The 17,742-nt window shown below is 37.0% G+C and overlaps 1 protein-coding gene across 1 annotated transcript in view; it reads left to right on the top strand.

Moving 5' to 3' along the window:
• The window catches only part of Phex (phosphate regulating endopeptidase X-linked), a 210,286-nt gene that overhangs the window by 187,245 nt on the left and 5,299 nt on the right, over positions 1–17,742 (top strand). The window contains exons 17-21 of the mRNA XM_070040718.1: positions 1,843–1,910; positions 5,638–5,768; positions 10,381–10,446; positions 11,458–11,562; positions 16,447–16,523. Coding sequence (XP_069896819.1) covers positions 1,843–1,910; positions 5,638–5,768; positions 10,381–10,446; positions 11,458–11,562; positions 16,447–16,523 — 447 coding nt within the window. The remainder of the gene's footprint in view (positions 1–1,842; positions 1,911–5,637; positions 5,769–10,380; positions 10,447–11,457; positions 11,563–16,446; positions 16,524–17,742) is intronic.

Genomic DNA, 17,742 nt, shown 5'->3' with positions numbered 1-17,742 from the left:
GTGAAAGTGGACAAATGGAGAGAGAGAAGGAAGAGAAATAGGGTAAAAGTATTCTCTATACATTTGTGAAAAGGAAATAATGAAGCTTGTTAAGATTGGTTTGGGAAGTAGGAGATGGTTGAGTGTGATCAGGTACATTGCATGCATATGGCCATTTAAAAATGAAACGTCTTTGCACAATTAATTGATGTCAGTAAAGATGTGGGGGAAAGGAACTGCATTTAAGATAATAAAATGGGATCATTTGGGGAAACAAAGGAGGAGGCAACAATGCTTGATAAGAAATGTACTATATTATCTTGCCCATGTAATTGTAACCCCTCTGTATGGTATTTTCACAATAAAAAAAGATAATAAAATGGTATTTATTTCCACAAAAGGAAAGCAAATTATGTTTGAGACAGGAAATATGTATACACGCGCGCGCGCACACACACACACACACACACACACACACACACACACACACACACACACACACACACACACACACACACACATATGCAGGCACACATGGAAATTCCATTACTGATTTGTTTACATAATGTGTGTGAGTTTTGTTTCAGTTATCTAGCACTATGTAACAAAGCACACCAGGAAGCCATTCATTTCTGGGCTCATGCTTTTGGAATTTGGGCAGGAGCAAGCTAAGACAGCTTGTCTCTTTTTTGAATGGTGTTGCCTGGGACAGCTCCATAGGACAGGAGGCTATAAGATGACTTCACTCACTCATTATGCTGACTCTAATGCACGGGTTCTGGCAAGGCCCTTCTCTCTTTCTTGTGTCTCTTGTCTTCTTTCCTCCAATTGAGTAGTTCAACTTCTTTATATGGTGGTTTCAGCAAGTCTTCTTAAGAGTTAGGCCCAGAAGTCAAACCTGACTCTTTCCTTTGTATTCTATTGAATCCAAGTCTCAAGGTCAATCCACATTCAAAGTCAAGGAAACAGATCACTTCTTAATGGGAAGGGAGAACAAGTGGCCTTCAGGGACAGGTGGAGTTATTGGTGGCCACCATTGTAGATAATCTACTGCAGGCTGTTGAAGAAGTAAGGAAAAATAATGTAATATATTTTCCATATCTGATTAAGGCTTTTCCATCTTTGCTATTCAGTTGTCAGCTTGTCTGCCACAGAAACAGAGGAACGTGACGACTTTTGAAAACAGAGTGATCCCTTTTAATCTTTGTTCCATTCTTTTTTTATGACTACATTTGGAAAACAATTTAACTTCTAAGATTATAGTGAATCTTCAACAAGTTCTCAGATAAAAAATATAAATAGTATATTTACTGACAGGATCTTTTCAAGCCTTATTTTAGGTGTTCATAAATTTAAAATATCACTAGTGCAGAGATAGAATCACAGAAGTTTTAGGGATAGAAGGGACTTCAGAATTAGCTCTGTTACATAAAACGTTTGAAGATTAAGATCTATAAAAAGGTCACAATGACAATGTGAAAATTTATACTTTCTTTGCCCATTTTGATTAGAAGGGTATATGTTTACATAATTTTTATACTATTATGGGTATTCATTTTTTCCAGTCCTGGGGCTTGAACTCAGGGCCTGGGCACTATTCCTGAGCTTCTTTTTTGCTCAAGGCTAGCTACAGTGCCATTTCCGGCTTTTTCTGTTTATGTGATACTTAGGAATTGAACCCAGGGCTTCATGTATGCTAGGCAAGCAGTTCACCACTAAGCCACATTCCCAGCCTGGGTATTAGCTTTTTATTACTATGGCTGTTAGAAAATATTATCTTGGCATTTCATTGAAAAATTAAAGTTGATTATGCTTTCAGATTCGTGCTTATAATTTTCTCTAAATTATGTATTTATGACATAGATCTCTGAGTTATGGTGCTATAGGAGTAATTGTTGGACATGAATTTACACATGGATTTGATAATAATGGTAAGTAGTAGTTCATTTTATAAGCTGATGCTATTCTAATAATGCTGGCTGTATGAGTGTTAATTGTTATTATATTTGCATTGTGGAATTATCACAGATTAAAGACTACCCAAAGTAATCTGATTATTGATTGAAAACTTTCCCATATGTCTTGCTGTAATAGCTTGCAATATGTAAGTAACTATTCCTTTGATTATCAAGATACAATGGAAAAATGTGTAATTTCAATGAAATTACCTTTGTATTTGGATCACGATTGCCAGAGCTGCCAAAATGTTCACAGGAATTGCATTATATCTTCTCTTCTTTGTTTGTTGTTGTCTTTAACATCTTGAGATGTTATTTGTAGAGGTGGGAGTTTTGCTTCAATGATTGTATGTGATGTGACTGGCTAGTTTTTTCATATAATATTAAGGAATAAGTAATGCTTAATCTCTGTTCTTCCTTAGACTGGTTTATATTCAGAGTTTGTTTTACAATACTTGTTTAAAACTGTTTTAATAGAATATTGTATTTCTAATCATGCATAATACAGAACATGTGGTATAGCCTGATAACTTTTAAGCAAAAGGAGAGAGCAAAATATAACCTAAGCTAAAGAAATAATCACCTTGTGAGACCTCATTTCTAATTAGCATCCTCTTTTCTTAAACTTTGGAGTATTATTGGAAAGCCACAAAAAAATCTCTGATGCTTATTAACTGGCATCAAATTGCTATCATATTCACATCCACACAATGATTTACAAGCAGTCTGAAGAACCCAGCTGGCCTAAGACAATATTGTCTAGAAGAGGACCTCTTTCCTGCCCCTAGTGTCTCCAGAATCCTTTTCTGGATACCTACAGCAGGACTAGAGACCCTTTGTGCTCTTTATCTTTTGGATAGTTCTTTTTATACTCTATTATCTCTTTCTTAATCACTTAGTTTTTTTTTTTTGCTCCCCTCATTTCTCCTTCCCTGTTAAAATGTAGCTGCCTTGTAGTCATCTGACTCAACAGAGCTAGGCTTTCTGCTTTAGGATGTTAGATCTGAAAAGAGTCAACTAACAAACAAAAATAAGTGGAAATCAATTGCTTTGGGTCCTTTTTTCCCTAGGCAATTTAAGTACATTTCTCCTCCCTCTCCTACCCCCCGAAGCTTCTGGAGGCTTTCTGGAGTCTGTCCTAAAGGACAGAATGTAATTATGGCAATTTCACTTGGCAACCAATACATGTCCAGTAACTACACATCATTTGGTTAGTGGGTGGAGGACAGAGATTCCATATTATCCCAAGAGGTGGTATTAGTAGCATGTAGCCTTATTAAAGAGCTTTGGATTGTACCAATTAACATCTTTGCTGAGGGGAGGTTCCTTGTAAACTCGTTCTTTTTTAATTTTAGTTTTGTATTAGCATCCATTAGTAATACGAAGGGGTTTCATTTCATAAGTATGTACAGCATACTTTGAACAAGTTCATCCCCCTCCATTGTATCACTATCTTCTCTCCTTCATCACCCCATTTTTTGTGCTGGTCCTATGGCTGGGTACTGTCTCCAAGCTTTTGTGCTCAAGGCTAATGCTCTACCATTTGAACTACAGCTCCACTTCTGGCTTTTTGGTGTTTAATTGGTGGTAAGTGTCATGGACTTTCCTGCCCAGGCTGACTTTGAACCATAACCTTCAGATCTCAGTCTCTTAAGTAGCTAGGAGTGAGCCGCTAGCTCCTTGCTCAGCCCCCCTTTTGCAAAAAAAGTGGTTAATTTCATGATCTAATTAGTTATCTATCATCTATCTATCTATCTCATATTTATGTATATAATATATTTATATATCCATATATGTATCTTTATATACATATGCACATATATGTATATCTACATGTATGTAGATGCATATACATATATGTAACATACTTCAGTCCTCTTCACCTCTCAGTACTCTTTCCTTTCTCTGACCCAGTGATCACCCATAGTATACCTTCTTTACATTTGTGTTATTATTATTATCATTATCATAATTTTTAGTATAGACTCCACAAATAAGTGAAAAAATGTGATATTTGACCTTTTTAGTTTGGTTTATCTCACAAAATGTTATAATTTCCAGTTCTATCAGTTTTCCTGCAGATGATATAATTTCAATTTTCTTTCTGGCTGAGATATACTCCATTGTACATATATACCATATTTTCTTTCTTTTTCTTTGTTTCTTTTTTTGTCAGTCATAGGGCCTCAACTTTGGGCCTAGGCATTGTCCCTCAGCACCTCAGCTCAAGGCTAGCACCCTACCACTTGAGCACAGAACCACTTCTGGCTTTTTCTGCTTATGTGGTGCTGAGGAATTGAACCCAGGTCCTCATGCATGCAAGGCAAGCACTCTACCACTGAGCCACCTTCCCAGCCCACCATATTTTCTTTATTGACCCATACATCACTTGTTGGGTACCTTGACTGATTACACAGCTTGGCTAATGTGAACAGAGCTGCAATAAACATGGGCATGTAGGTATATCTCTTTCTTGTATATTGATTTGCACTCCTTTGGCTGTATGCCTAAAAGTAATGTGGTTGGGCCATATGGTTGGTATCCTTTTTTTTTTTTTTTTTTTTTTTTTTTTTTTTTTAAGAGTACTCTTGCTTACGGGGCATTCTTATAAATTCTCTGTATAATTAAATTACAACTATGCCCTGAGGCCAGGCATCAGTGACCCATGCCTGTAATTCTAGCTCCTCAGGTGGCTATAATCTGAGGATCATTGTTCAAATCCAGCCCAGGCAGGAAAGTCCATGAAACTCTTATCTCCAATTAACCACCACAAAGCTAGAAGTAGAGCCGTGATTCAAGTGGTAGACCATTAACCATGAGCAAGAAAGCTCAGGGGTTATGAAAGGGCCCCTCTGTACAACACCTTAATAACAACAATAAAATGCTATTGAAAAGAAAGAAAGCTCGGGGACAGCACTCAAGCCCCAAGTTCAAGCCCCAGGACTGGCACAAAACAAACAAACCCCTATGCCCTGAATCTAAAAGTAACCTTGAATATGGCAGATAGCATAGATGCACACAAACTGTTATTTTGAAGGGGGTAGAGGAGATGAGTGAATAAGCTTCTACCAAGAAATCATGTCAAACTAATGATTTATTCCCATTATGTCTTAGAGATTTCCATTTCTGTTCCAAGCACTCTTTTTAGAGCAACCTTCCTTGTCCAAGCAGGACAGATGGGTCTTTCAGCTACAGTGATCACTGTGGGATGATTCATAACAGAAGGTTTATGTGTCTCTTGGTTCTTGGCAGCTCAAAGAAAACAGGTTCCTAGAGGCCTGTTGTCCTATGGTGTGGATGATTCACTGGGTTCTTCCGTTATTCCTATGGATTGTTTAGAAGTTCACGGGTTTCTGAATGAAAGCATTCAATTTCATGACCTAGAAAACATTTTGGGTTGGATGTAGTGAAAGCATGGAATTCAAGATTGGGGAAGGCTGGTACCTGTGGAGAAGGGGTGAATCTCATTTCTAAAATTCACTTTGTTCCTTAGGAGGAAAGAATATCTTCAATCTTCTTCCACTTTCCCCCCTTCTTATAATTAACCTGTGACCCTGGAGAGAATGCAGGAGCTGCTCTCAGGAGGTGTTCTTTGTTGGGACTGTATTTTGAAAGCTTATGGAGGTGAGGGAAGGGAAGGATGAAAAAGTTTAGTTTCCATAAATAACACCAATGTCTTTTAACCTTTCCTTTCTGCTAGGCAGAAAATATGATAAAAATGGAAACCTAGATCCTTGGTGGTCTCTGGACTCAGAAGAAAAGTTTAAGGAAAAAACCAAATGTATGATTAACCAGTATAGCAACTATTATTGGAAGAAGGCTGGCTTAAATGTGAGTACAGCTGTGGTTAAGGGGGGAATCTTGGGGGTCAGTTTTCCTTATTTGGACATTTGATTGCTTTAGACTTGGTTCTCAAAAGTGTGCTTCAGAGATCAACGTTTGCCTTTTCTGGGAGCTTCTTTGAAATGCACATTCTTGAGTTCACCCCAAAGTCAGCCTAGGCAGAAAAGTCCTTGAGATTCCATCCCCAATTAAGCAGAAAAGAAAAGCTTAGCTTGAAGCCTTGCTCAAGTGGTAGAGGTCAGCCATGAGCAAACAAACTGTGTTAGTATTGAGGCCTGAGTTCAAGCTGTGGTACTGGCCAAGGAAAAAAAGTTTATTATAGATGGAAAAATTTAATCTATTATTCATATTATCTGTATTCTTCAATACATTACTCATTCTTTGGACTTTGTCTATTGTATCTGTTTTCGTTTTTGTTTCCATTTCCTTGATGTATATAGTATCTTTTGATACACAGATTAAAATTATTTTTTGTAAATTCAAGGTACCTATCTCTCTGAGAATAGTCTTCGTATTTACATTCTTGGTTCTGAACACCTATATTATATATTGTGTCATTTATTTTTTTCTGGTAAGGTTTTATTATTTTGCTATGTTCCATTTCAGTCTTTTTAAAAAATTTATTTTATTGTTATTTTAGAGGTGATATACAGATGGGTTACAGTTACATGAATCAAAAAATGAGTACAATTCTTTTGAACCATGTCTCCCTTTCCCTCTTTCAATCTTTATGCATGTAAAATTTATTTTTTCCTATGGAGTTTTATATGAGAGTTCAACTCCTTTTTCTTCCATAAATATTTTTGTCCATGAATAGAATGACAAAAATTTGAGTCTTCGGCTGGGACTTTGTAGCTCAATAGTAGAGGACTTGGATACACATGAGGCCCTGAGTTCCATCTGTAGCATCTCAAGAAAAACTGGAACCTCATGGAAGCGGAGAGTACAATAGTGGTCAACAGAAGCTGCAGAGTAGCTGGGAAGAGGGCGGGGGGGGGGGAGGTTATCAGTTGGTGCAATATTATTGTTGGGTTGAAGGAATAAATTCTTATCCATAGCCATTCCATCTTAAATGCACCAGATCTTGCTGCTCTCAGAAAGAATAACTTCTTGTGTTTTATTGGGCTATAGGGTGAATAAAGTTGTCCATAATGCTAGAAAAGAGGCTTTTGAATATAGTCACTATGAAGAAATCCTAAGAGTTTAAGGTGAAGATGTGCTGATTCCAGTGATTTAGTCATGACACAATATATACATATGAATCTAAGTATCACTTTATGCCACGAATAGATAAAATACCATGTGTTAGTCAAAGAAAAGTTAGAATCTCATATACACTGAGATGAATGTTTAGATTTAGCAATTTAGGTGAGTTATGTAATATTCCCAAGTCTCAGTGTCTTCAACTGAACTCAGTTTATTGTGAGAATTAAATGAGTAAAGTAATGAACAAGAAGTTCTCAGTCAATGTTAGTTAATATTTCTGACCTTTTGTGGCATATTTCATAGGTATCATACCCTAGGAGAAAAGAAACCAGTTTTGGGGCTGAAAAAACTATATAATAACAGTTTTCTTAGAGGAAGAAAATAAATATTTCCCGGTGGCATTATCTGTAGTAATGGAAGTGATATTTTCCACTTAATGAAATGAATGTAATCTTCATACTCACCTGGCAAGGAGTCCATATTACTAGGTATGAATATATTTTACATAGGAAAAAATGGAGGTTCAAAGAGACTGATGCCCATGGTGGTAGTCTAGATTTCTTTAGATCTATTTGACTCTAGGATCTATGTTCTTTTCTCCATACCATGCTCTGAGTCTCTTATTTAAGTTCTTGTTATACCTAGGTGATATATAGGTGGATTATTCTTCAGCATCAATTTTACCTAAAGTGTCAGATATTGAAACTTAATTCTGACAAATGTGTCCCTTTGTCACAAGGACGATAGAAAGGGCATGCCCGTCTCAGCATAAATCCACTCAACCATCCCGAAACTGCTTTAGTCTCATTCCCACTGGAGAGTGAGTGGCTTCCTTTGGGGAGTAAAGCACCGTGAGTCATGAGAGGCTAAACCTCAGGCCATTTTACTCTGCTGAAATTGCTCAGAGTACAAAAAGCCAGAGGGATAAGGCTACTCTAAAAGCCTCTAATTTCAATGTAAAATTAAGAGTGAAAAATGAGAGATTCATGTGTAAGTGGATATAAACATCAACGTCATAGCCAAGAGGACTTGAGAAGGTATGTCTTAGAGAACAAAGGCTCTGAAGACAGTGGACTGCTTAGATTTAAATCCCTGATAAATGTGATCAGTTTATTTAATGACTGCCTTACATCAGGTTCACTAGAAGCCAAGTTCCAGAAGGGGTTCCTTTGGTCAATGATTTATTGAGAAGCAGTTTTCTGAAAAACCTGTAAGAAACAGAGAAAAACATGGTGGTTTCAGGGAAAATGTATTCCTATCCTGATCCCACAGAAGGTTCTGGAGCATGAATTGTACCACAGAAGTTTAGTTCAATGGCAAGGGGCTAGGTTGTTCCACATGTTTCATATGCCACTGGAAGATGGAATATGAGCTCCTAGCAATCTCTAGATTCATCTTCCCAAGCTATTAGTAGCGACAGGAATGGGCATACAGTCCTAGTAGAAAAGGAGCTGTCCTATGGGGTTTCAACAACATCTGCTATACACTCTGTGCTTCAGATCCTCATTTGTTAAACAAGGGTGGTAATAATAGGTCTTATCTTGATAGGATTACAGAAAAGAAAGAACAATGTAAATTGAGTGGTAATTCTTACAGACTAAATTGAACAGAGTTCCTGCGTGACTGTAGTGAATAATGTTTACTAAAGATCCATTTTTATTCGTGTTGTTTGATACCACGGCAAATTGGCTATCTTAAAACTAAAGAGTTGGTAGACTCCTGGCTTCAACGTTTATAGTATGGTGTGCTAGTTTTCTGCGACTGTTGTAACAAGTTACTAAAAACTTCGTGGCTTAAAACAACATAAACTTACTATTACATAGTTCTGTGTATGCCAGAAGTGTGACACATGTGTCGTTGCCCTAACATGTAGTATCAACTAGTCTGTGTTCCTTTCTAGAGACACTTGGAGTGAATCTGTTCCTTGCATTTTCTAATTTTTAGAGGCTGCCTGCATTCCTTGGCTAATAGCTCCATCAAATCTAGTAATGCCCAGTGGGTGCCACATTGTATTCTTTTGACACTCTCTTGCCTCATTTTTCTTCCTATAAAGACACTTATAATTATATTGGGACTGTGTAGATAACCCAGGATAATGTCCCCATCTTAAGATCCTTGACATATCAGTTTGTAAGTCTCCTTTGTTGCCAGGTGCTGGTGACTCACACCTGTAAACCTAACTACTCAGGAGGGCTGGGATATGAGGATCCCAGTTCAAAGCCAGCCCTGACAGAAAAGTCCCTGTGAGACTCCTCCTCCAATTAACCACTCAAAAAAACCTGGTAGTGGAGCTGTGGTTCAAATTGGTAGATCACTAGCCTTGAGCAAAAACGAGCTCAGGGGACAGTGACCAGGCCCTGAGTTCAAGACCCATGACTGGAAAAAAAAAAACCATCCCCTTTGGCATTGTAGAGTAACATATTCCCAGGTCTAGGGACTTGAAAGTAGATCACTTTTGGAGGCCATTATACTGCCTATTATAGACAAGATAATGAATATTTTATGCTCTGCGGGTTGTGTGGTCTCTGTCACAGTTGTAAACTCCTCCCCTATTGTAGCAAGAGAACAAACACAGTGTATATATGAATGGGTTTAGGTATTGTTTCAATAAAGCTTGATTTATACATAGTGGAGTTAGAATTTCATATAATGTCCGTGTGGCACAAGATATTGTCCTTTCAACTCTCTCCCCACAGCAATTGAAAAAATTCAAATCTAGGCATAGTTTGAATCATATACAAAAAAAACGAGTTGACAGCTCAGCTTCAGCTTGTGGGCTGTATAAATTTAGAATGCTTTCATCCTAGCTCATTTAACATTTTAAGCAACAGTTGAGAAGAGTTTCTTCATCATGCTTGGCTGGGTATTACACATATTGCAAGTGTTGACCTTGTGGTCTGTCCCCCTTCTACTGGATTTTTGTTCCCCAAGAGACTTATCCTCCTTTTAATTTTTCATGGAAATTGTTGAAGGTAAAATGATAATGGTTGATCTTGAACTCCTGTTCCTGTATGGAGGGCAAATTTTGGGAAACACAGGCACAATGAGGATACTCAAATTATGTGAGTTAATCAGAGAAAGTAATCCATAAATTGCTATTACTATATTTTTCCCACTAAACCAAAATTTGAGAATATTTGATCAGAGCTGGCTTAAATTGGTGAGAAGAAAGAGATGAATCAAAAGGAAATCAGTAATTATTATATTCAGGAGCATCTTGCTAGAGTTAGTTTGCCATCTCGCAAGATGTTATGACTACCTCTGATGTATTCAGTATAATCTTCTCTTTAAAATATGACACCTTCCTTGCTACAATATTTATACCTGTTTCCAAATGATAGTTGACCCTGAAACTCTCTTCTATTTTTTTCTTCTATTTTTTTCTTTTTGTTAGGTAAAGGGGAAGAGGACCCTGGGAGAAAATATTGCTGATAATGGTGGTCTGAGAGAAGCTTTTAGGGTATGTATGGATCCATTTACAGGATTAAAAAAATTAAGCTATAAAATTCTTTATACTTCAGTTTACATCATAGACATGTTCTTAAGGAGCTGGGTATTCTGGAATCTGTGCGAATCAAATTGTATTTTTCACGTGACTTTATTATACTCTATTAGATAAATCGAATTGCATTTTTCTTTTTTTTTTCTTTTCAGGTTATACATTCTACCTAAAAAATAAAATAAAATTTGTTATCAAGAATCATATATTTAAAGGACAAATTCATATTAAAGTATGGTACAGAACTTGCCTTTGGGCTAGGTTAATATGAGTTTTACTTGACTACAACTCTTTCAATATCATTCTTTACAATATTCTCTTAAAATACTACACTTCTAAGTTATGGCCAGAGGCTAGTAGTTGTTATATATTGGGCCAGCTAGGAGTACATAATGATGTTTTCATCAGCTGTTGGTCTATGGCTAAATAAGAAGCAAAAGGATATATGAAAAGATGTTCATAAAGTTTAAATGCATTCACTTTACAGATCAGGCTGTTGCTTCAAGGTTTTATCCTTCCTGTATTCTATTTAAATTATACTTAATTTTATAAAATGATGCTATAATAACAGATTATGGCATTTCCTGTTAGTTGGCAAACTTGATAATATGTTGACCACCAAACTTATTGCCATAAGGGCCTTGCCACAATGCTAAATTTCTTTGTCTAATGTTGAAATAAGATGAACAGGGTTTTTTTTTTTGTTGTTGTTGTTTAGAAGAGCTCTTTGACATCTGAACACTTTGGCCCAGAAGCTTCGGTATCTACGTAGTGTCTTGCAGGTGCACCTGCTTTTCTGTTCAGTGAAAGGACATTGATTTGCATTTCCAGGTGTTTGTTTTCTTGAGGGAAAACTTGGCACAATGTATTTTGCACACAGCGGGATTATGTGTTTGATATCTCTGTTGCTGGATGAGAAAAGAGGAAAAAACGATCATGGAAGATGCTCATCTAGTCTGCTTCTCTCGTTAGGCTTACAGGAAGTGGATAAATGACAAAAGACAGGGTGTCGAGGAACCTCTACTTCCAGGCATCACATTTACCAACAACCAACTCTTCTTCCTGAGTTACGCTCATGTGAGTAAACTAACAGAGCGTCCAAGATGAAATGTGGTACTCAGTAAACTAAACAAAGAGCGTCCAAGATGAAATGTGATACTTTAGCTTGTGTCTTTAATGAAAAGACTGGAATAAAAATTTAATGGTATGACTTTGATTTTAGCTAAAATTTGATCTTGCCAATTATTTTCAGGATAAATACTAGCATCTTAATGCTCTGTGGGACATAAATAATTAACTGATTGAATCAAGTTTTATTGGTATTTTAAATCAAGTGGGTTACTGTCCCTATGGCAACTCACTTGATAGTTCTTCAATATCTCTTGACTTCTTAATGTATTCAATAGTATCTCTAACCATTTCCAGTAACTTGTTCTTTGGCTTTCCTATGTTTTGCTTCTCCTCCTCACTTTCTGACTTTATTCTGTCACTATGGTGGGCCCTCAGAGTTGTTTTCCCAACTGTTAGATCAATATGTAAAGAGTATTAGGGCAGGAAAAAAAAACAATAATAAAGGCAAAGGAGCATCAGTCCATTCTTTTGTGAGTTTAATAGGTTCTTAGAACAGAAATGGAAAGGAAGATGCACACTAAATAAGGCCCTATTCTGAGTATGAGTCTCTGATTTATGTCACAAATGCATAGGCAACATTTTCAAAGAAGTTGGCAATGCATTGATGCAATGCATTGATTACAGGTTCTGATTTATGGCCTTATGGTGGCAAAGATACACACACACACACACACACACACACACACACACACACACACACACACACACACACACACACACACACACACATACTTGCTCAAAACTAGACAAAAAGTGTTCAGTAAAACCTTTTGATTCCAAGTCTTTTCATTAATTCCCCAAGCTTTCTCCAGTTGTCTCTGTTTGTACTGGAGGACTTGAAGATGAGATCCTTGATTTAAAAAAAATAATTTTATTGTTATTATTAAGCTATTGCATGGAGAGGTTACTATTTCTTAAGTCAGGTAATGAGTACATTTCTTTTTTGGAGAATGTCATTCCTTTCTTTACTACTTTCCCCACTTTTCCCCTCCCATCTCTGCCCATAAGTTACATAGGTCATTTCCCACATAGTATAGACTGAATAGCAGGATTGCATTCCTTGATCCCTCCTCCCTCCCTTCAAGATCTTTCCTTCCTTCCTTCCTTCCTTCCTTCCTTCCTTCCTTCCTTCCTTCCTTCCTTCCTTCCTTCCTTCCTTCCTTCCTTCCTTCTTTCTTCCTTTCTTTCTTTCTTTTTTGGGGTCCAGTCGTGGGGTCTGAACTCTGGGCCTGGGTGCTGTCCCTCAGCTCTTCAGTTCAAGGCTAGCACTCTACCACTTGAGCCATAGCACCACTTCCAGCTTTTTTTTTCTGTTTATGTGATGCTGAGGAATCGAACCCAAGGTCTCATACATGCAAGGCAAGCGCTCTACCACTGAGCCACCTTCTCAGCCCCAAGATCTTTTATTTCTTAACCTGACATGACAACAACAAACTTAAGATCATTTATTATCCTGGTGGCAATAAAACTGTAGTCCTCAACAAAATGACTTTGTGTGTATGTGTCTGTGTGTGCTCATGCATATGTCTGCATGTATGTAAGTCTACTAACACCCATATATATTAAAACCTGAAGGATTTGGAGGTCTTTGGATCTCCCTGGTTAGAAAGCCTGGAATTTTATTTTATTTTATTTTATTTTAATATTTTATTTGTGAACATATTGTACAGAGGGGTTACAATTACCAAGCATTGCAGCCTCCTCCTTTGTTTACCCTTCACCTCCCTTCCCAGCCTCCCCCCTCCCCCCCACCCATTCCTTCCCCCCCTCTCCCCCCACTGACATTGTAAAGCTCGTTTTTGGCATGACAATTTGTATTTCTCATTGTTGCAACAGGTCCACCTGAATCCTTAAACGACTTGTTTGTCCCCATCTCCTCCACAAGTTATACTGACATCAAATATAGTGAAAGCGGGGGTTATACTGTTGGGGAGGGACATACAAAGCAACAAAGAAATAATCTTATAAATGCGTTAGAAACACATGCATTAAAGAAAACAAAACATTAAAATACATATCTAAGGGTTCATTTTCCTAACATCACATTATCTGACCTTTTCCGCTTGACTCATACATATACTAGATATTGCAAATAAGGGAAACCATGGGACCTGTGTTTCTTTGGGCCTGAAAGCCTGGAATTTTAGATCTGATGTATTTTATGTAACTTATGTCCCCAAAGCTAGATGTTTCATTCTTTGAAATCCTTTTCAGGTGTAACCTCTTTTTCTCCTCTACTGTAGTCAGTTCAGGCTATTTATAATAGTACTATAGACTAGGAGGCTTATAAACAACAACAACCCAGTTGGGTCTGAGTTACAGATTGCTGACTTCTTGCTATTTCCTCACATGGTGGAGAGAGCTAGTTATCCCTTTTTTTTCTCCTAATGAATGCACTAATCCCTTTTGTGAAGGCATCACTCTAATAACCTAGTACTTCCTGAAGGTACCACCTCCTTCCACCACATACTAGGGTTCAGGTTTTAATATATACATTTGGGAGATGTGAAAATTCAAGCCCAAAGCATCCTTGTTACCCTATGTCACTATTGGCAGCCAAACCATAACATCTACTCTGGATTATCCCAACAGCCTTATGACGTATTTTCTTCACTTTAGCATCTTCTATCACTGTTTTATATTGCACTGAAGTAGCCTTTTATTAAACTTTGTTTCTGGTATATTACAAGGTTCCCAAATGCCTACCACATTGAGGCCAAGTGTCTCCATCTGTCTTTCAACTTCTCCATTACATGATGAAAAGGGTGATATCGATCGAGATACATTCTACTTACAAACTGACATGGTCAGCTGAAACCCCTTTGTATAACTACTTAAGGATAATAAAAATAAAACAAAGTTCTTGCTGCAAATCTATCTAATCTCTTTGAATTTCATTGGGTGGGAAAAGAAATTCTTCACCAGTCAGCTTTGCTCACTTTCACTCCACCAACTTATTCTCATGACTGTCTTCATGGCCCTGCTTCTGATTCTTAATGTGGTCCCTTTCCTGTTCTCTCCCCCACAAATTATTTGATCTAAGTTTATCCTTCAGAATCCATGTTGAGTTTTGCTTCCTCCATATAGTAAACAAACGCTTCCCTAAGAACTCCAATCCTCATTATTTTGTTTTATATTGCCATGTCATGGAATATTTGCTTTCAATATGCGCAAGACTCCGTTTTATCTCCACAGCTAATCTGGTTCCTTACACTTTTTTATTTTAATATATTTTTTATTATAAAGATACTGTACAGAGGGGTTACAGTTACATGAGTAAGGTAATGAGTACATTTCCTATCAAGCATTGTTACCCCCTCCTTTGTTTTTCCCCTACTTTTTATGTATTTCCATAATTCTTAGCAAAGATGCTGGATACATAGAAGGCATTTGATATTTTTAGATCAAGTGCATCAAAAGGATAAGACTAACTCAATTTATCTAAGGAGTCTTCCTTTTGGGTTGGTACTAGGTTAGGTATTAAAATACACACTCAATAATGAAATTTTCTAGATTTGGGGTCAAGTCTGGTCTATTGCCTATTTTCCAAAATACATTATAAATATTGTTTTATTGGAAAACAACTATTGTCTTTTATTTATTTATCAGTGGGTGGCTTTGTGTTGCAGTGGCAGAACTGATTATTTGAAATATGAACTTGATGATTTTCAAAGCCTAAAATATTTCCCTCTGTCTCTTTACAGGAGAAAGTTGCTAAATTGTGATGTAGAGGACAAAGAGCCAGGGTCCATACAGTCTTACTATTTACATCCTAGTCCATAATATCTCTTTGCTGATAAAACAACCTAGTTGATATTGATGTCATAAGTATAATTTAAAAATACTTTCAAACATGATACCAAGCCTTATCTGATTTAACTAGAGAGATTTAGAGAAAGACTTAGAGAAAAATGTGGAATGCTACTTCTTTATCATAAATGAGAAAAATTAACGCTCATTGACATATTGAAAAGACTTTCAATCTTTTACACATGAGAGAGTAAGTCTGCTTATAGGTAGCAAAGTTGTTTACTTCCTAGGAAAATACTATAAAACCAATAAAAACCATAACATGTTTTCAGAAAGCTCTTAAATGATACATAAAATTAAAAATACTATAAAACTATATAAGTATATGAGAAAAATAACAAGAAGAAATGAGGTAAAATCAAGTTCATATTAGCTTCTGAGGAGATTCAAAAATCACATTATAAAAATTATCTTCAACAATTATAGTCAGCAGCTCTGTCTCTGATAGTTTATCAGAAGCACAGGCATCATAATGCTTACCATGTTTTCTATATCACTGTTACTTTCTGTGATCTGACATTTTCTCTTTTTAGAGGGTATTCTCATGCTTTTAGTTCTTTCCATTTCTGTTTCTACTTATTTAGTGGACATTAATCATTGAGAAATTATCTTCTACAATATCTCTAATTTCTTCTTCCTCTTAAATACCTCTATCAGATAAATGATTGAAAAATACGGCTTTTATTTTCTTGTTGAAGAACAGAGTTTAAATATAATTCAAATGCTTTGGTATTTTTCTTAGGATTTTAAAGATCTGACACTATCCTCTCTTTCCACTTGTCTGGAAACCTTCCTAATTTGCTCAATTGATGGAATTTTTCACATTGCTGGAACCTTCTGCTCTAGGGATTAGGATAATAATTGTTACTACTAACGGAGGTTTTACTTGATCTTCTAAAACATCTTGTCATCCTTTGATCTTAAAAATTATTCTTCAGTCTCACTTGGAATAATTAAGAAAGTAAAAACTAAACTATCTTGGGATGGAAGCATATTTATTGACATGCATTTCTCTTCTAGGTGAGGTGCAATTCCTACAGGCCAGAAGCTGCCCGAGAACAAGTTCAAATTGGTGCTCACAGTCCTCCTCAGTTTAGGTAAGTAGGCAAATGGTGACACTAGTTTTGAACTGTGCTTTGCCCCAATCTTCCCATCCCTAGCTATTCTAGTATATGTGAGGTCAACAAAAGCCACCATGTCCATCTTATAGATGACAAAATCAAGCCAAACAGATAGTAAGCTTTTCTTTCATTAATAATAAGCTAATCTAGGGGCTGGGAAGGTGGCTCAGTGGTAGAGCGCTTGCCTTGCATGCCTGAGGCCCTGGGTTCGATTCCTCAGCACCACATAAGCAAAAAGAAAAAAGCTGGAAGTGGCACTGTGGCTCAAGTGGTAGAGCGCTAGCCTTGAGCTGAAGAGCTGAGGGACAGCACCCAGGCCCAGAGTTCAGTCCCCACGACCGGGCCATCCCCCCAAAAAATAATAAGCTGGTCTACTCAGTGCTTTTTGAACTAAATTTCTGTAACCATGTGTGAACCATTTGTACACATCTTGAATCTAGTGTGGCATTCAAGATCATAAGTTCCTAATATAATTGGAATCCATATCATTGTTTTAGTTTTAGTTTGGCTGGGAAAGATATTAGCTGGATGCTTGTGGCTCATGCTTGTAACCCTAGCTACTCAGAAGGATGAGATCTGAGGATCATGGTTTGAAGCCAGCCCAGACAGGGAAAGCTTCTCATCTCCAATTAACTACCAAAAGCAGAATGGAACTGTGGCTCAAGTGGTAGAGCACTAGCCTTGAGCACAAATGCCAAGCAAGAACCTGTGTGTGTGTGTGTGTGTGTGTGTGTGTGTGTGTGTGTGGTGATACAATCTACCTTAAAACACTAAGAGCTCTGGTTTATGTCTTGTTAAAGAATATTCTATTTAGGACTTCTTGCTTTTTCACACACTCAACCAACACCTATGCATGAGTGCCCTCTTTCTGAATAGTTCTGAGCACAAAGGAAGATATATGTGGATATTTAACGGTTATAATTCATAAGTAGACTCAGGGATACTGCATTTTTGGTTCTCATCGTGTATCATAATGTGAAACAGTTAACTACAGATGAAGGGGAATGGATTATGAATTGCAACCTTAATTGTCAGAATGTATAAAGTGTTAAGTGAAAACAAAATTATGGTTAATATTACTTACTCTGTGCTAAGTTCTACACCTTGAGATTTTTTTTATAGTAGAGAGCAGATAATCATAATGAGAAACTCAATGGGTCATAATAACTTAGAGTTATTCACTCTTTGCTTAGAA

The sequence above is a fragment of the Dipodomys merriami genome, unplaced genomic scaffold (genome assembly GCF_024711535.1).
Source record: "Dipodomys merriami isolate MVZ:Mamm:240054 unplaced genomic scaffold, mDipMer1.0.p SCAF_3, whole genome shotgun sequence".
Lineage (NCBI taxonomy): Eukaryota > Metazoa > Chordata > Mammalia > Rodentia > Heteromyidae > Dipodomys > Dipodomys merriami.
Note: the sequence above shows the minus strand (reverse complement) of the source record. Positions and strands in the feature narration are given on the sequence as shown.